Source organism: Natator depressus, chromosome 3, assembly GCF_965152275.1.
Source record: "Natator depressus isolate rNatDep1 chromosome 3, rNatDep2.hap1, whole genome shotgun sequence".
NCBI lineage: Eukaryota > Metazoa > Chordata > Testudines > Cheloniidae > Natator > Natator depressus.
This window is the reverse complement of record NC_134236.1, coordinates 143,544,542-143,565,281: the sequence shown is the minus strand read 5'-3', so window position 1 is coordinate 143,565,281 and position 20,740 is coordinate 143,544,542. Positions and strand designations below refer to the sequence as shown.

General features: G+C 39.9%; 1 protein-coding gene across 7 annotated transcripts in view; it reads right to left on the bottom strand.

Moving 5' to 3' along the window:
* The window catches only part of CNST (consortin, connexin sorting protein), a 112,917-nt gene that overhangs the window by 49,862 nt on the left and 42,315 nt on the right, over nucleotides 1–20,740 (bottom strand). For all 7 annotated transcript variants that reach the window (XM_074948945.1, XM_074948948.1, XM_074948947.1 and 4 more), the window contains one exon: nucleotides 5,139–5,344. In XM_074948945.1, the coding sequence (XP_074805046.1) occupies nucleotides 5,139–5,344 (206 nt within the window). The remainder of the gene's footprint in view (nucleotides 1–5,138; nucleotides 5,345–20,740) is intronic.

Genomic DNA, 20,740 nt, shown 5'->3' with positions numbered 1-20,740 from the left:
GAGCATCGAGCCATCTTTCCTCAATTCACTAAGCCCAGGGTCTTGAGATCCAAAAAAACTTCAACATGACAGCAGGCACAAAATGAAGCCAGATGGCAGTTCTATGACCTGCATTATAGATTTTATGAGGTAGAACCAACTTAAGTCTTTTTCCCTTTTAATGACATTGCTGTAACAGAAGGGGTTAAACATGACCTTTAAGTGACAGTTCTGCCAAAGGAAAACAATGAGAAACACAGAGAAACAGCATTTAAAGACTGTTCTACCAGATCTAGGCTGACCTAACCCATGCGTGTCAGAACAAACAAAAAGCTATCTGGCAGATAAATACAGAAGGCTAGTGAACTTTGCCTGTTCCATGTAGAATCCACAGTACCATTTCAGGTTTAATTTGGAAATCAAAACATTGCTAAGGACAGGTACCGGTAAAAATTAAGTAAGGAAGGAAGACTGATTATTTGAAGTAATATTTCAGAAGATCATATAAAAATGTTTAAGAGAGGTTAGATTAGTCTGTTGGAGAGACATGGGCTCAAAATATGCAGAAGAAAAACAGAGTATATAGTATTTAATTTCTTGAAACTAGAGGGACAGACAATACTGAAAATGCAAAGTTTCGAGTTTCTGGTTTCCAGAATCCAGGAAAATGTGGAAATGGATGATGAAATGAGAGCTACAATAATAAAAGCGTGGCTCAAATGGGGAGAGATAATTGGTTTAGCATGTGACAGGAAGATTAAAAGGGAAAGTCTATAAAACCATGGTCCGTTTGGTTTTAATGTCTGGTGCTAAGTGTTAGGCAACAAAGAAGAAACATGAGCAAATAATCTGTTCCATAGAAATGCAACTGTTGAGGTAGATGAATGGTATAAGTAAGAAAGACCACACAAGGAATGTGTATGTTAGAGAGATACTCAAATTAACACCCATAAACAAAAAATGAGGAAGTGCAGGCTGAGATGGTTTGGTCATGTAAAGCACAGTACTGAGAAACTCTACCAAGAAAAAAAAGACAGACAAGTCAACCCAAGAAGAAGTGGGGGGATGTCATAAAGGAAGACAGGTCAGTATGTAGTATGATAGAGGATATGGCATTGAACAGAGTAATTTGGAGGGAGAGGACTCATAGAGCAGACCCCATTTGATGGGATTAATGCAAGAAAGAAGAAAAAGAAGAGGTTAGATTAACATCTAATCTTTGAAACTCAACCAGCCTATAACCTGAAGCTAAATACCAGAGTGATGGCCATCATCTTGGCCAATGCACTGAGGACTAAAGTGGAGATCTCCAGAGCTAAAAGCATGAGGTGCTACAGCTGCAGCTAAAGAGCTAAGACTTCCCAGCTTGGGGCATAAATAACTCTTATCTTCTGTAGTTTGGCACAGAAGGGGACCAATAATATTCACCAGTGAGTTACCATGAGAAACTTTCCATATCAAAACATGGACATGGAAATAAAACCAAGATATAGTATCAATGTAGTCTTCACAAAACTAATTTTTTAAATGCCGAGTTTACTAGAATGGGTATGTTACTGATTATGTAGCAATGGACTTTCAATTAGTACCGGAAAGCCAGAACTGCAAGTATTTAGCAGCAGCCGAACTCCCAGACAAATAGCCTGAATGCCATAGTAGGATAGGTGTAGAATATAGCAAGTATTTTTGCTTGCCCAAGGTACAAAGCAAGTCAGTGGCAGAACTTGGGTTACAAATTGGGTGTTCCTGGCACGCAGTCCTACTCGACTATTCTGAGCCAACATCTCCAAAGGGGAATTGACAGATTGAATTCTAAGACTCATATTTTTGTATATCCTGACTGCTGCCTGGAATGGTAGTCCCAGAAATTCCTGGAACAACTCAAGGAGCATTTATATTTTTTGTCTTCTAATGGCAGAAACAAATTATGTGCACACTCCTAGAAATCTGAAAAGCATGTTCTGGGGTTAAATATCAAAGGATAATTTTCTGCTTAATTAAACTTAATCCTTATTACACCCTCTAGTATACTGATGCCTGGAAAAAATTATTGTAAGCTTTTTATTATACCATTCTGAATTTTAATGCTTTAGTGATTCTGTAATACAGCAGTTGGTTTTAAATTGCACTTGTTCATATGAAATAAAAAGGTGATTAAAATTAATTCTATACTGGGTGAACAGTTGTGAGACGTTACAGCTCATCATATTAGAAAATGATAGAAACATATTACATATACAAGTTATTGGCAGGCTGTATTAGTAAATCAGGCCCTTCATGACAGATTAATCCATTCCAAAGAAGATGATGCTCTAATTACTGCTCATTTCACAAGAAAAGAACAAGCTTTGTTCTCCAACCATTTGATTTTTTCCAGCTTAATAAAAATATACTATGGCCAACATGTCAAGTACTTATTGACTTTCTTTCAACCATTTTATTAGGGCTTGTTTCACTTGTCTCAGGAAGGACGGTTGGTCTTGTGGTTAGGACACATGGCTGGGAGTCAGGAAACAGATTCTATTCTCAGTTCTGCCAGAGGCTTCCTGCATGACTTTGAAAGAATCTGCCTCTTTGTACCTCAATTGCCTCATGGGGAGAACAACAACTAGAATTTACCTGCTTCCATACTCACAGAGGTGTTGTGAGGATAAATTAATTAATATATGTAAAGCACTTTGAGATCTCTGCACTATTTACACTGCCTTCTTTCTATGGTGTTGATATTCACGAGCCAGCACAAAACTTAGAGACCGTTTCAGGCAAGAGACTAAATTAGTGCTAACAAAGTTTCACATACATAATTAATGCAAGGAAATAGAAACTTTTCACTAAAGCACCATTTTTTAAAAATTGAAAAATTCCACTGCTAATGTAAACTGCCAGTAAAATATTTATTTTTTAATGTAAAATATATTTATGGAAACTGACGCCTATTTTATTTATTACTCATTTTGATAATTTATATGACTGACAACAAGAGGCAATGCAGCAGCAAAGGAACCACTATTCCGCAGAAATCAGCTGAAGAGCAGTTTCAAATGAGAACACTGTTTTCAACAATGGTGGCAAAAGAATAAGTCCATCAAGTAGCACTGTCAGACACTATAAGAAAAAGGAAGCTAAAGTGATCCCCCCAAAATACATCATTCTGGTCAATATGTAGAGCAGGGGATCGGCAACCTTCAGCACACGGCCCACCAGGGTAAGCCCCCTGGCGGGCCGGGCCAGTTTGTTTACCTGCTGTGTCCGCAGGTTCGGCCGATTGCGGCTCCCACTGACCGCGGTTTGCCGTTCCAGGCCAATGGGGGCTGCGAGAAGTGGCGCGGGCCAAAGGATGTGCTTACCGTGGGGGGGCCGCATGCCAAAGGTTGCCGATTCCTGATGTAGAGCCAACATTCAGCAAACCAACACTGTTGAACTGTGTATTATAGTTCAAAAGATCCTAGCCACATATCTATGCTACATTATAGTTACACTCCCAGTCACCCTTTGCAGGGGAGCAAAGCCACTAGCCTATTGGTAGAAATAAACAGCTGTACATTAATTCTCACTTATTTTTCAAATCCACAGCTATACATCTTACAACACTGCCTATTCTCTTGGCCTGATGTAGAGCTAAGATAGTGACTGCACTATGTCAGGTTACATGGAAGAAGAATCATCAGTACATATTAATGGAATAAAAACTACCTTCAAGTGAGTAAGAGTGATCCTTACGATCCATACATTAAGCTAGGTCTGCAATAAGAGTATTTCCAGATTAAAATGCTATTTAGAGAACCAATCTATTATTACTTATACCAATGTCTACAATCTTTTCATGATTTTAAAGGAATGTGTCCCCCCTAAACTGTGTGTAACCAACTCTGGGATAGGGCTGCCAACTTTCTAATTGCACAAAACCAAAACCTTTGCCCTGCCCTCGATCCCACCCCTTCTCCAAGGCCCCATTCCCTCTATGCCCCCTTCTCTCTGCCCCACCCTCACTCACTTTCACCGGGCTGGGACAGCAGATTGGGGTGCAGCTGGGAGTGCGGGCTCCGGGGTGGGGCTAGAAATGAGGGGTTCAGGAGCAGGCTCAGGGCTGGGGCAGAGAGGTGGTCTCCGGCTGGGGGTGTGGGCTCTGGGGTGGGGCTGGGGATGGGGATGAGGGAGGGAATTTGGGTGGGGGAGGGAGCTCAGGACTGGGGCAAGGGGTTGGGGTGCAGGAGGAGGTGTGAGGTGCAGGCTCCAGGAGGGGACTCAGGGTTGAGGTAGGGTGCTGGGGGGGGTGAGGGCGGGGGTGAAGGGTGCAGGCTCTGGAAGGGAGTTAGGGTGCGGGAGAGGGTTCCAACCTGGGGCAAAGGGTTGGGATGCAGGACGGGGTGTGGAGTCTGGGAGGGAGTTAGGGTGCGAGAGGGGGTTCCAATCTAGAGCAAGGGGTCTGGGTGCGGGCTCTAGCCAGGCACCGCTGGTCAGAGGCATAGTGGGGCTAAGACAGGCTTCTTGCCTGCCCTGGTTCCGTGTGGCTCCCGGAAGCAGCTGGACTGTCCAGCTCCTAGGCAGAGGGGCCAGTGGGCTCCATGTACTACCCGTGCCCACAGGTGCCATCCCACAACTCCCAGCCAACGGCAGCTGCAGAGCCAGCGCTCAGGATGGGGGCAGCATGCAGAACCCCTGTGGCCGCCCCTGCACCTAGGAGCCGGCCATGCCAGCCACTTCCGGGAGCTGTGCGGAGCCAGGACAGGCAGGGAGCCTGCTTTTCCCCACTGCGCTGTCAACCAGACTTTTAGTGGCCTGGTCAGCAGTGCTGACCGGAGCCACCAGGGTCCCTTTTCAACAGTGTTCTGGTCGAAAACTGGGTGTCTGGCAACCCTACTCTGGGACCATATCCATAAAAAAAGGTGTGGTTTAACATGTCTATACTAAGAATTTAACACAAGGTAATTTGCAGTTTTAACATGTACTAGATAGTTAAGGAAAACCTCCCCCTTAGGGTTTTCTTTAACCACATAACACATCTTAAAACTACAAATTGACTTGTCTACAGTAGGACTTTAGCATGTGTTACCTAAAACGTGTTAAAGTATTTTTTATTTCCAGCGAGGACACGTTCTAGGACAAAAAATAGTATAAAAATATAATCACATGTAACAACATGCTGATACACGGGATACCTGATGGAGACACAGAGGGAGTATCCTCAAGTCCATCCGTTCAAACTCTTCTCGAAGCATGGAAAAAAGGGACTGCAAAGTCTGTTTTTGTTGCTTTTGCTGATAGTTCACATTTGTCTCATCAGCATCGTCATAATGAACTGAGTCTGTAGCTTTAAGGAGAGCATTCTCTTTCTTGAGTGCTGTGGTGTCCACTGAAGGAACTCCTTTAAATGGAAACAAATACCTAGATTAGGATGCAAGTATTACTAGGAAACTGAAAACAAAGCTGCCGGTCTTGTTAAAGTCAGGTGTAACAGATGGACTGACACTGATGCAGGACTCTATTTGAGAAACACTAACACACTTCATGTATTTTTTCATAGTTATAACTAAAGGGGTGCTGTGGTCCAATTTGGAAAAATATTGAACGAGTTAAAACTGTTCTACATAATTCAGAAAGAGATTAGTGGCCTGAATGACTTCATATAGTGAAGGCTATGACACTTTCTATAGTAATCCTGATTTTGACCCCTTTGAACATTTTCTAAAACTTCCTTTTGAAAAGTATCAAGTGTGGCCTTGGTCCAAAGAGGCATTTTTGTTGTTGGAAGTTTGAGATTGATTAATTTTGGAGACATGGCACTTAAAAGACTTCTAACTTTTTGGTGGGCTCATAACTCAAAAATGGCTTAATTTAAAAATTTCAAAGTTGTTTTGAACATTAGCCTTCATAAACAACAGGCTGATGGCATTTACTATGGCTGATGGCATTTCCCCCCTCCTCCCACTATTAAAGAGCCCCTTCTGACACTCTGGCAGCTACATGAAGGACTCTGCAGATGCAACTTCCCTGAGAGGTTTTGGGGAAGTTAAGAGCAATATATAATTGCAGAGCTTGTAAATTCAGTTTGATAAATAACTATGATTATTTAAGCATTAAGAAGTTATTCACAGTGCATAAACAGCATTTATGAACTCTGCAGATGCAGATGGCAGGACTTGTAAGAGAGAGAGATACAGTTCCCTCACACAAATTCCATCAGCACTGCATCTCACTTATGTTCAATTCCCTGCTAAAGTAGGAAGGAAACCGAGCAGAGATCTCCTGGTTCCCTATGTTAATATCTCACCTCATCATTCACTGGAGCTGGGTGCCTTTAAGTTCCACAAAAATCTTTAGGAATTTGGTATTTAGCAAGCTCAATTGTACATTTATAATAGCTAAAAACTTTGTTTTATGGCCCACTCGCTGAAATAAATTATATAAATAAATAAACCAGGTGCAAATTTGAATGTAGATTAAGCCTTAGCAAGGCAACCAATTCCTCAGCTATCCTAGCCACATTCTAAGTTTGAAGTCTGCAATTTTTGAGCTATTAAGTCTCTCTTTATAAATGGAAAGATTAGTTTTTTCCTTCATCAATAACTCAAACAGCTAAAGAGATTTTCCTCAAACTTTCCAAATTAACAAAACAACCATGAGACCAAGACTCAGCCTAAAAGAGAATAAAATTCAGTTATTGTACTGTGCCTATTTTTTCTTTTGGCGAATACAGAACAATGGCTCATCCAATAAGGAGGACACTCTTTGCTTGCATATCCTGCCTTTGGGAAAGGATGGCAGCAGAAATGGAAATTTACACAATTTTTCTCAGAAAGGAGATCCACTTTGTTTTTTGAATCACCCCTCTATGGGATGATTCAAAATAAAAAGGGATTACAGATGGTACTACAGCAGTTACTTAAAAATGCACAGCTAGTGCCATAAATGAAACCTTTGAAGCACAGTTCCAAGCGGACAAATGTCTAAATATAAAGAGAGAAAATTATGATTTGCATGTTTGTTTGTTTTTAAATCCTAGCAAAGAGGTAAAGGGCTGAATGGGCTTGGAGACTAAGCTACCATTCACCTCTTAAATTCACGAGCACACAGAAGGCTTTGGCTTCCATTCCTGCCAATCATTCACGTTTTTCATTAATGTTTAAAAAGTCACACTTGAAATAATTTGAGAAATATGGCAAGTCTGTTGCTTTACAATGACTAAAAGTTATACTCTACATATTGACTACCACAACTTTCTTAAAATACATGCTTATAATAAAACAAGCAGAAAGGCTCTTTGATATTGGAATTAAATAAAGTCTCAGCCATGTACACAACATGACTGATGTAATTTAAGGCACAAGAGATGAGTAATCAGAGTCCTGAATAAATGAGGTATACAGTAATGACGTATAGACTATTTTTAGTACTGGCATTTAAAAAACCACCAAAAACATCCCTGAGGTGTTTTCAAAAATTTTTAGGCAAAAACTCAAGAAGTATACCTCATCTACGATATAAACTTGAATATATTGATTCATGGCTGGAATGTGCTTCGTAAACTTTGGTCATGGTTGTTTAACTTTCAGAAACCCTTAAAACTGTCTGAAAGCCAGTTTGTGCGAGTTTATGACCTTCTCTATTTTAAAACTGCAAGACTGAGCACCAACACATTTGGTGGCTGTGCTCCAAGCTGTCACCAGTTCTGTAATTGTTGTGCTTTGACCCTGGTTCCTTCTAAACTTTGGAAGCTGGCATTTTGCAGGCCCTCCTTGTGTTCTCTGCATGTGGAACCACATAATGGTGGTTCAGGGATAGAGTGTAGAGCTCAAGAAGTGCTGTCTGTGTTCCCACAAGGATCCCTCTTTTCCATGTACAGTTGCTAAACCTTCTTACCTGCCTAAGTTACTCAAGATAGGAATACTAATAATCTCTATAGGTGGATACATACATGGGGCTTACTGCCCTCCAAAATATGAGTGTAACTTAACACTGCTTCTCCTGTACAAATTTGTGCCTGTGCTTTTCAACTATTAATTCATGCCTGTTTTCAGCCAGATTTGGTCCAAACATTTTTACTGAGGAATACATTAGAGATGGAACCAACACTGTTTCAAAAGAATAGTTTTCTGTTCAGAACTTTGTCATGTCATCATTAACTATGTTTTCTCCTGTTTCTGAATATTGCTTTCAACTTCAGCAAACCTTTACTCCCAAAGAAATGTCATACTTCAGACTGCACTTCTTAACTACATATTCTCTAGTTAAAAGCACAACATGAGCTCTGAGTAAACCATACTCTGCAATTGCTGTCATGGAAAAATGACATTTTAATGAAACCACTGTGGCATCCTTGTTATTAAATTCATTTAGAAAGTATGTTTCAGATCTGCAAGCAGCCATACTGTGACCCACTTTTGGCCAAATTCTACCCTTCAAGTTGCTCCACTGTAATTCTGAAGTAATTCAACTAAAGTCAGTGGAGTTACTTCTGATTTACACCAGTGTAACTGAAGGCAGAATCAGTGCCTTTTTTAGCAGTATAAGCCAGAGCCTTTATCTGTGGCTGTAGCATTTCAGTCATTTGTGTATGTGGTGTAGGGAGGCTGCTTGGTTTCCCCTTTTCATTTTTCTCTCCCCACTTTAGAAGTGTTCCCCTTGCTCTCCTGCCCCCAACCTAGGAAGACCAAATGTAACTTCCTAATATTCAAAGAGTTCATTCACAAGTTCTCCTTATTCTCTGAGGCTGAACTTTCCAGAGTTCTAAACTATTGTTACTTCTAGTGCAAGGAACAGAGCTTAATTCTAAATTGTATTTCCATTTGCAAAACTGCAACACATCACTAGTGGATGGTAGCAATGGCCCATATTACAGGCCTTTCAGTGCAAAAACAAATTCATTATAACTAAGTGAAATGTACTTTTAAAAAATTTGTTACATTTTTAAATTAAATGTAAAAATTAACAGCAATCCAACCGCCGAATGGACAGACAATAAGGTGCTGATTCTGCAACCAATTTATATTGAATAAGCCTGATGAAATTAATGGGTCTCAGACTCAATGAGAATATACATTCTGATCACTGGTCCCGAACCAGCTAAAACTTCAAATGTGGTAGTCCAAGACGAAAATATGGCTGTCCCAGTCCTGAAGCTGTGGTTTCATGCTCTTAACTAAATTTAAATAAAATATTGTTGCTGCTGAGATTGTCTGGAAGCATTTCTCTAAATTCTGCTTTCTCCCTTTAGGGTACTGTGCCTAGGTCTTATTTGTATTCTCTTCTTTTCAGTGTGCCTGATACCCATTTGGTAATAAGTTTTGTTTTGTCCTTGCTTTAGTATACAACATAAAATGCCCCTACCACCACCTGCCTGAGAATGCGAGTCAGAGCTGCCACTATGAAATATTTTATTTTGGCTACCTAAATAATATTATGGATAATGTCCATCTGTTTTAATATAGATTTGATTATATTGAACAGCACTAGTCTACTCCTCCACTAGTGCTTCCAGTTGCTGGTGTTAGGAGCATACTGTGACTCTGTCCATGTTTTGTTTCCTGGTCCTCATGCAATACCTGGGTAAAATGGTCTAGAAAATGGTCAATTTGTTTAGTGCTATAATGGGCTGATGCTTTTTTTTTTTTTTTTTAAATCAGAAGGCCATTGTTTAGATTCAAAGTAGTCAAACCACATGAATAGTGGTGGTTTTAGCCTGGTGATTCTGGCATCCATATTTTCAACGGCATCTTCAGACATATCTAGATAGATCTGATTTCTCTGCAGCTTTACTTTTAGAGACCCAGAAGTCTTTACTCCATCAATTTGCCAACACAAAAGATAAGTTTTCACACATAAGGACCAAGTTTATCTTTCACTGCAGTGGTGATCAAGTTCATCAAGACACAAAATGTGCTCATCTTCATCTCCCCACGAATGCCTTTAACTTCAGCTGCGTCAGTCCCTGACTCAGTTTCTGCCATATATTTCAACTAGGTTATATTCAAATGATGACCAGTGCCTTCAGTGCTCTGGTTTGATTAGAACTCAGCGTTCATGATGGATACCTTCCAAATAGTTCAGTTACAGGAAACAACTTGCAGTTGCTGTCATCTTTTGGGACTTCACTGGTATATAGTGAAAATGTATTTCAAAATAAATTCAAACTTGTTAAAGATAGGGATATTTTCTGAGGTCCATGATGGCAAGTTCAAAGTTGTAGTTGGCTCAGCACACCACACTAACAGGAAAAGTGTCTTGTCTAAACTTGGCCTGCGCACCACACTGGATTTTTACATTGAGATGGAAGAAAACAAAGTAAAAGAGGATACAGCTGTGGGTAGGAGAATGGACATAAGGAGGAAGGGCAGTGTGGATACACTGGCGGTAGAATGGCCATGCCTAATCAGGTAAAGAATGTGATCAAAGCCAAACAGCAAAAATTAAGATGTTTGTACACCAATGCGAGGAGCCTAGGTAACAAAATGGAGGAACTAGAGCTACTGGTGCAGGAAGTGAAACCAGATATTATAGGGCTAACAGAAACATGGTGGAATAGTAGTCATGACTGGACTACAGGTATTGAAGGGTATGTGCTCTTTAGGAAAGACAGAAATAAAGGTAAAGGTGGTGGTGTAGCATTGTATATCCATGATGAGGTAGAATGTAAAGAAATAAGAAGCAATGGAACGGATAAGACAGAGTCCGTCTGGGCAAAAAATCACATTGGGGAAGAAAACTGCTAGAGCCTCCCCTGTGATAGTGCTTGGGGTGTGCTATAGACTGCCGGGATCCGATCTGGATAAGGACAGAAACCTCTTATGTTTTTAGTGAAGTAAATACTAATGGAAACTGCGTGATCATGGGAGACTAACTTCCCAGATATAGACTGGAGGACAAGTGCTAGTAATAATAATAGGGCTCAGACTTTCCTCGGTGCAATAGCTGATGGATTCCTTCATCAAGTTGTTGCTTAACCAACAAGAGGGGACGCCATTTTAGATTTGGTTTGGGGGAGTAGTGAGGATCTCATAGAAGAAATGGTTGTAGGGGACAACCTTGGTTCAAGTGATCATGAGCTAATTCAGTTCAAACTGAATGGAAGGATAAACAAAAAATAAATCTGCGACTAGATTTTTTGATTTCAAAAGGGGTGACTTTCAAAAATTAAGGAAATTAGTTAGGGAAGTGGATTGGACTGAAGAACTTATGGATCTAAATACAGAGGAGGCCTGGGATTAATTCAAGTCAAAGTTGCAGAAGCTATCGGAAGCCTACATCCCAAGAAAGGGGGAAAAATTCATAAGCAGGAGTTGTAGACCAAGCTGGATGAGCAAGCATCTCAGAGAGGTGATTAAGAAAAAGCAGAAAGCATACAGGGAGTGGAAGATGGGAAGGATCAGCAAGGAAAGCTACCTTACTGAGGTCAGAACATGTAGGGATAAAGTGAGAAAGGCTAAAAGTCAAGTAGAGTTGGACCTTGCAAAGGGAATTAAAACCAAGAGTAAAAGGTTCTGTAGCCATATAGATTCATAGATATTAAGGTCAGAAGGGACCATTATGATCATCTAGTCTGACCTCCTGCACAACGCAGGCCACAGAATCTCACCCACCCACTCCTGCGAAAAATCTCTCACCTATGTCTGAGCTATTGAAGTCCTCAAATCGTGGTTTAAAGACTTGAAGGAGCAGAGAATCCTCCAGCAAGTGACCTGTGCTCCATGCTACAGAGGAAGGCAAAAAACCTCCAGGGCAATATAAATAAGAAGAAAACAAAGAAAGAAGAAGTGGGATCGCTAAACACTGAGGATGGAGTGGAGGTTAAGGATAATCTAGGCATGACCCAATATCGAAACAAATACTTTGTCTCAGTCTTTAATAAGGCTAATGAGGAGCTTAGGGACAATGGTAGCATGACAAATGGGAATGAGGATACAGAGGTAGATATTACCATATCCGAGATAAAAGCGAAACTCAAACAGCTTAATGGGACTAAATCGGGGGGCCCAGATAATCTTCATCCAAGAATATTAAAGGAATTGGCACATGAAATTGCAAGCCCATTAGCAAGAATTTTTAAGGAATCTGTAAACTCAGGGGTTGTACTGTATGACTGGAGAATTGCTAACGTAGTTCCTATTTTTAAGAAAGGAAAGAAAAAGTGATCCGGGTAACTACAGGCCTGTTAGTTTGACATCTGTAGAATGCAAGGTCTTGGAAAAAATTTTGAAGGAGAAAGTAGTTAAGGACTTGAGGTCAATGGTAAATGGGACAAAATACAACATGGTTTTACAAAAGGTAGATCGTGCCAAACCAACCTGATCTCCTTCTTTGAGAAGGTAACAGATTTTTTAGTCAAAGGAAACGCAGTGGATCTAATTTACCTCGATTTCAGTAAGGCATTTGATCTGGTGCCACATGGGGAATTATTAAATTGGAAAAGATGGGGATCAATATGAAAATTGAAAGGTGGATAAGGAACTGGTTAAAGGGGAGACTACAGCGGGTCATACTGAAAGGTGAACTGTCAGGCTGGAGGGAGGTTCCTCAGGGATCGGTTTTGGGATCAATCTTATTTAATCTTTTTATTACTGACCTTGGCACAAAAAGTGGGAGTATGCTAATAAAGTTTGCGGATGACACGAAGCTGAATTGCCAATTCAGAGAAGGACCGGGATATCACACAGGAAGATCTGGATGACTTTGTAAACTGCAGTAGTAGTAACAGGATGAAATTTAACAGTGAAAAGTACAAGGTCATGCATTTATGGATTAATAACAAGAATTTCTGTTATAAACTGGGGACGCAACACTTGAAAGTAACAGAGGAGGAGAAGGACCTCGGAGTATTGGTTGATCACAGGATGACTATGAGCACCAATGTGATATGGCCGTGAAAAAAGCTAAAGCGGTCCTGAGATGCATCAGGTGAGGTATTTCCAGTAGAGATAAGGAGGTGTTAGTATCATTATACAAGGCACTGGTGAGACCTCATCTGGAATAGTGTGTGCAGTTCTGGTCTCCCATGTTTAAGGAGGATGAATTCAAACTGGAACAGGTACAGAGAAGGGCTACTAGAATGATCCGAGGAATGGAAAACCTGTCTTATGAAAGAAGACTCAAGGAGCTTGGCTTCTTTAGCCTAACCAAAAGAAGGCTGAGGGGAGATATGATTGCTCTCTATAAATATATCAGAGGGATAAATACCGGAGAGGGAGAGGAATTATTTAAGCTCAGTACCAATGTGGACAAGAACAAATGGATATAAACTGGCCATCAGGAAATTTAGACTTGAAATTAGATGAAGGTTTCTAACCATCAGAGGAGTGAAGTTCTGGAACAGCCTTCCAAGGGAAACAATGGAGACAAAAGACCTATCTGGCTTCAAGATTAAGCTTGATAAGTTTAAGGAGGAGATGGTATGATGGGATAACATGAATTTGGCAATTAACTGATCTTCAACTATTAGTGGTAGTTATTCCCAATGGCCTGTGATGGGATGTTAGATGGGGTGGGATCTGAGTTACTACAGAGAATTCTTTCCTGGGTATCTGGCTGGTGAATCTTGCCCACATGCTCAGGGTTCAGCTAATCGCCATATTTGGGGTCTGGAAGGAATTTTCCTCCAGGGCAGATTGGAAGAGGCCCTGGGGGGTTTTCGCCTTCCTCTGCAGCATGGGGCACAGATCACTTGCTGGAGGATTCTCTGAACCTTGAAGTCTTTAAACCATAATTTGAGAACTTCAATAGCTCAGACATAGGTGAGAGGTTTATTGCAGGAGTGGGTGGGTGAGATTCTGTGGCCTGCATTGTGCAGGAGGTCAGACTAGATGATCATAATGGTCCCTTCTAACCTTAATGTCTATGAGTCTATATGAATAGCTCCTATTCACTGTTGCACCATCTACATTCAGGCCAAATAGATTTGATTTTTTTTTTCCCAGCCTGAAGGAGAAATAGCTTGATCAGTTTTTACAGTGTATGTGTAGAATTCAGTTTGGAACAAATATGAACAAGAGGATGTATTTACTGTATAATTTATCAAATGCTGCCATGAGTAGGAAAGCTAATATGAACTGCACCAAGCTGTGTATTATCTCAAGTGTATCATACAATGGCATTTTACAGCATTTGGTTACAATTGTGCCAGGACTGATCTTTTGGAAATGCAACAAAATAACTCCATAAGGAATAGGAATAATTCTAGAGTTCTTCCTTTGTAAATTTATGTTCCATAGACCTTACTTTTAAGCAGCTGACACTCATGAATCATCATTGCTATTGCACTGAAATTATGGAGGCTCATCAAATGCAATCTATTAATACCCATTAGGATTTCAGTTCCCTCACTTATAAGCTGCATCATCTCCTTAATCAGTATATCCTGCTCAAACAATTTTGAATATATTAATATTACAGCTAATATTAAACTTAGTATTGCTGTGTGACAATATTCTGCCAATGGAATAGGAAAAGAACCTACAAGAGATTCTGGATGCAAAGCAGATGTCTGAGTTTGAAGATCTGCGTTGGATAATTCACGCAAAAGTCTCTAATGTAGCAATCCTAGTGGTCACTTGTTTGTCATTCTAAGAGCCTAATTCCAGGGATAGTTTACTGTGAACATATACAGAAACATTTATAATACTTTGTGCTTCTAGAAGCAATGTTCACAGACTCTTAAAGCACTATACCAAAGGCAGATATGATCTCCATTTTACACCTGGGAAAACTCAGTCACACAATGGAAGATGAACTTCCCTAAAGTCATGAAGCACGTCAGTGGTAGAGTCCCAATGAAAACACATGCTCCTTACTCCCACTGCATTGCTCTAAGCACCAGACCAAGAAGAGAGATGGATACTGTGGTGGTGGAAGTCAAACTTCAGTTTTCTAGGACAACATAATAGCAATGTTTAAAAATAACATACCCATTTGACTTGTCACCTTTGTTTTTAGGGAAATAAGAAAAGGAGATTGACTCAGACTGAACATCAGTGCTTCAGAAGAGGTGACTTCTTTAAAAGCTTCCCCTCCCTCCCCCCAGGCTTGAAAATCTATTCCATACGTATGAGTCAGGACCAACTTGCCCATGATTTCTTAACAGGAGAAAAAAAATTTATAACTTGCTTCCTATGTCTTTTCCCCTTGACAACTCCCCTTTCCATTTTTATAGAACCTTCTCTTCCTCTCTCCATGCCGTGTTTCCACTTGGTAGCTTGGTTTCCTATTCTGTTTCCACTGCTCTTATGTGTAGAGGGACACCCAGATAGTAGAAACAACAAGGACAAAAATACAAAAAAGCTAATTGGATTGTTTTCAGTGTGATAAAAAAAGAAGAAGAAATCCCATTTTATTCAAGCATTTCCCTCTATTTTTTTGCAACAGAAATACTGCTGCATTGTGACAGGGCATGAGAACCAGAGCATGAAACTGACTAAAACAAGGGGCATAATTGGGGTGAAAAGTAAATTAAAATTTCAATTTTGGGTTTTCATTTTTCATAATCTTAGGTGTTATCAGTAAAATATAAGGATTTTGTTTTCAAGCTTCTGATTTTTAAACCTGACAATGTTTCTAATCCTTTGTGGAGTTTTGCCACTTTTGCAGCTAGACAGCTCATTCATCCCTATAGTGGCATTCTATGCCTCTATAGTTCTTTCAGCGAATTTAGTACATTTAAGCTTTCTCTACAAAGCATTCTCTGTTTTTGCCTGATAACATTGCCATTTTATTATGAATATCCTGTTTTATTGCTATTTATTACGCATATCCTGCGTTTTGGAGTCATTTTGTAATAGCTGACTGCATACAGCCTTTAAAGAGAATATGAATGAAAGGGCCAATTTTGCTCCATTGTAGTCAGTGGATGTTTTGCACTCTGTGGGTCTATCAAGAGCAAGTGTGAGACTTGTCAAAGCAGAAAACAGTCTTCTTGGGGACTGGCCCATGCCTAGACACTATTCCTAATAAGAACTGAGAATGGCTGTAAACCTTAACTGCCTTCTGGACAAAAGGAAAAAGCTATAAGCTTCACCACTGTTTTCTCAATGATTTTACTACAATAAATATTATCAATAGAGAAATATAAAAATAAAACCCTCTTTCAGTGCAGAGAAAGGAGGAGAGCACTGAAGAGTGAGACTATATTTAGTTTACCTGCTGGAATAATATAATTTTGTAAGGCCCTCAGTACTATGGCAATGAGTCTGGGAGAAAAGCCTAGGATCATAGGGTTTTTTTTTTTTGTTTTTTTTTTGTTTTTACAGGGAGGCCTTCCTTTATGGCAAAATGCAAGGGGCGGCCCTGAACAATAGGGGTAAGGGAATTTTTTTCTGATATAATAGGAGGCCACAGCATAGAACTACTGGGCTAGGTAGACTAAACAGGGAGAATTCAAGGGGAGCCAGATCAGGCCCTAAGTGAATACCATTTCCCTTTTTCTCCAGTACAAGAGGCTCACTTATAACTGTTTCGCCTAATTCAACCCATTACTTATTTATTTACATTGTTCAAACGTTGTCCTGCCTTTTAACCTACATTCTGATGTTTTACTTCTTGGCCAACCACTAGAGCTGTGTGAGGTATGTTTATACAACAATCTCAAAGCAAGGGGACTAACAGGCAACTGGGGAAAAATTAATATCTGTTCTTTCCAGTTCAAATCTAGGCTGCTGACTGAAATTAAATGAACTGCACTCATTCTGCTCCCTGGAATCAGAGCAAGTGCAGAGCCGAAAAACCTCACAGGAAAATGAAACCCACATGTATTTCACTTTATCTGACCAAAAGTGAAAAAAATTAGTAAAATTAATGTACTGTAAAAAGTAGTTGTTATATGCAGAGCTAGAGCCATTTAGATAAAGAAGCAAGTGCTCCTCGGTTTAGCGACAGACTCCCTGACCCAGTGCCATCATGCCAAAGAAACATACTCAGATCTGGCTTCTCCCTAGAAAGATCTCATGAAACACGCCAGCACAACAGACCTATTACAATCATATGTACATTGCTGATTATTGAAACAAATGTGGTGAACTTGTACCAATTGTAGGACTTTGTTTTTGGGAGCCCATGACACACTCCCGGATATGTCTATGACATGGCTTGGAACTCTCATAAAAAACTCTTCAGGATCCTGCACATTCAGACAAACCAAACAGCAGGGCTCTAGTACTATTCTCTATCTTGTACGACTTTGTCAAGGTTCCTTCCCCACTCTGAACTCTAGGGTACAGATGTGGGGACCTGCATGAAAACCTCCTAAGCTTACTTTTACCAGCTTAGGTTAAAACTTCCCCAAGGTACAAATTATTTTACCCTTTGCCCTTGGATTTCCACTGCCACCACCAAACTTTATCTGGGTTCCTGAAAAAACGGAGTTTGGACACGTCTTTCCCCCCAAAATCCTCCCAACCCTTGCACCCCACTACCTGGGGAAGGTTTGGTAAAAATCCTCACCAATTTGCATAGGTGACCACAGACCCAAACCCTTGGATCTTAGAACAATGAAAAAGCATTCAGTTTCCTTACAAGAAGACTTTTAATAGAAGTAAAAAAAAGAATCACCTCTTTAAAATCAGGATGGTGAATACCTTTCAGGGTAATTAGATTCAAAACATAGAGAATCCCTCTAGGCAAAACCTTAAGTTACAAAAAAAGACACACAGACAGGAATATTCATTCTATTCAGCACAGCTATTTTCTCAGCCATTTCAAGAAATCATAATCTAACACATACCTAGCTAGATTACTTACTAAGTTCTAAGACTCCATTCCTGTTCTGTCTCCGGCAAAAGCATCACACAGACAGACACAGACCCTTTGTTTTTCTCCCTCCTCCCAGCTTTTGAAAGTATCTTGTCTCCTCATTGGTCATTTTGGTCAGGTACCAGCAAGGTTACCTTTAGCTTCTTAACCCTTTACAGGTGAGAGGATTTTCCTCTGGCCAGGAGGGATTTTAAAGGGGTTTTACCCTTCCCTTTATTTTTATGACAGACTTCCTAATTAAATTGACTGAGATTTCTCTAGAGGTCTGGTGCAGAGGATTCAAATGGTCACGACTGTTCCAAATTATTTAGTTTCAATATATCTTTCTACTATTTTAAAAACACTAAGTTTCACTTGACACATCTGCCCTCCACAAATACATCATCTCTTACACTCAGTTTTTGGTGTGTACTGCTGCTGCCATGTTACATATTCAATAGGTTCCTCTATCCTTACAGCTCCTTTCAAAAATTGTTTCAGGCTATGAGGACTACCTACATTATCCAAGTTAACTCTGGAACTTACTGATGTACTTACTGATTTAATATCAATAAAAATCATCTGTATTATTTGCAAACAGATTATTACAACTGTTGTCTTAATACAGTATCTATTTGTTAGATTTAGTTGTTCACACTATAGTTGATAAAATATTTTACAGCTGCCTTTATCAGTATACATTTCCAGTGTAAATAAATAGCTAACATAATACAATGAAGAATTCCTATCTTGTGAAATAACAATTATGGCTGTTGCTACAGCCAGATCTTATTTTTATGACATTAAAAACTGAGATGAAACTCATCTAGAGGATTTAGTTTAAGAGCAATATTTTGCTTTACAAGTGGATTGCCTAGAAGATGGCATGTCATTACATGGGTCTTTAAGGATCAATTTAAATCCGGTCCTAGTTAGAAAACACTAGGAATCATTACCATCTCATCACCTGCAGCTGTGATTTGACTCCCCCATCCACCATTATAGTCAGTCTTGGTCTGATCTTGACCCAGATTTGTGCTCTTGCTTGCCTAATTCCCTTTCAGAAAACCATCTCATTTCCTTCAGCACTGCATTTCCCTCAGTTGTCCTCCACCCTCTCACGATCATTTTATGACCTCTAAGCCATCAGCCTCTCAAATGTCCCGAACTCCTACATCTGCACTTGCAATCTTCACCTTAATCAACTTCAGGGCCTCTACTCTCAACCTCCCAGCCCTGGCTCACTCCTTGCATTCACTTCTGTTATTCCCACTCTACCACTGAATGCATCTAAAGGAAGTCCAGGGACCACATCAAATTTCTCGCTACACATTTCTTCTCATGCTCTGTAGTCCTCCTCGCTAAACAACTCCACTTCACTTATTTGATTAAGTCTTGCTCTTTCCCTCACCACTTCTTCTGCACCTTTGACTTTTTCTCCTTAAAATCCTGTCTCCCCACCCTAAGGAGGGTTGTGAAAAAAACAAACAGGATTTTTTTGTTTTGTATTTCTTGTGAATTTTTTGTTCATTTTTTTAAAACTGTCGCTTTGAAGTATTTACATTAATATTCTACCTACTGAAAAGATTAGTGGGTGGAACCGACTCTCACTGGATATTAACAAGAGGGGCAAAGTACATGGAGCTGTGAACTGTTAGGGAAGACTTAGTTTGACAGAATCAAGAAGCTTCTGGAAAGTGAGCAGATATAATCCAATGTCATGATTCTGTGTAATGATAGCTAGCTCATAATACTTTTAATTTTTCAGTATTGTATTCACTACGGGGCTGTTTCTCATTCTAACTGTTATAAAACATGAAAGCTGATTATCAACACTACAGTTCTTAGTGATGATCAAACATTGATGTATGAATTTAGTATTAGTAGAGGTAAGTATTTATATTATGCAGGCACCTGAAGGATTGGGGCCCCATTGTGCTGGGTGCTGTACAAACACAGAAAAGAGAAAATTGCTGAAGAGTTTACACTCTAAAGTCACAAACATATAAAGGGTAGGGAAACATGGATACCCCACCCAAACAAGTGAATGTGTGGAAGAATGGGAACAGATTTGTTAGTTACATATATTGTAGGGTTTTCATTTCTTCCTCCCCACCACCATCCAGAAAAGTGTTTCCCCACTATCAGATTGGGGAAAGCAGCAACCTGATGCTCAGGATATCACCATTTTCTTGTAAGTGAAAAGTGATGAGATTTGCCATAACCAAGGATACAATTTTGTTATGGAGGTCACAGAGACAGGAGGGTCCCAGATCGTGGGCTGCAGCCCGAGCCTGAATGTCTACACTGCAATTAAACAGCCCCTTAGCCTGAGACCCACCAGCCTGAATCAGCTGGCATGGACCAGCTGTGGGTGTCTAATTGCAGTGTAGACATACGCTCGGCTATCTAGCTCTTCCAAGCAAGAGGAACAAATCATGACATTTGGGAACACAGTGGTTGGGGTGAATGGGAGAGATGAGGGGAGACTCCCAGAAAAGCTTGGGCGTCCCTGGTATGAGGAGAGAACATACAGTACTTATAGAATCATGTGACATAAAATAATTGAGTTAAAGCTTTTCCTGATAAACAAAATGAACACTGTACATCCCTCTGACAGATTATGAGGTCCAGAATATATATTCTGTATATCTGATGCCACTTTAGATCCAGATAATGATAAATTTGCCGCAACACACTTCAATGTCAGACATCATTGTCCTCCCAATTTCATCACTGTTAATAACACTCTGGAATCAGCCTCAGGGCAGTTTCCTTTTCATGTTTGAGAAGAAACAGAAATGGAAATTGATTAAAAATTGCATAGATCTCAATTTCACTACCCATAAACTTGATTTTTCACCTTACAAGGTGATGCCATGAATATTAAATGAGAATCTGACAAATTACAGTGAAAATTTAATATAATATACAATAAATATCTTCACATATAAGAGGATTAATTTCAATACAGGGAATGAAAATTACACCAGTCTAAGGTCCAGGACTTGATATTGTCATGAACTAGTGGTTGAAAACAAAGGGTCAGCCC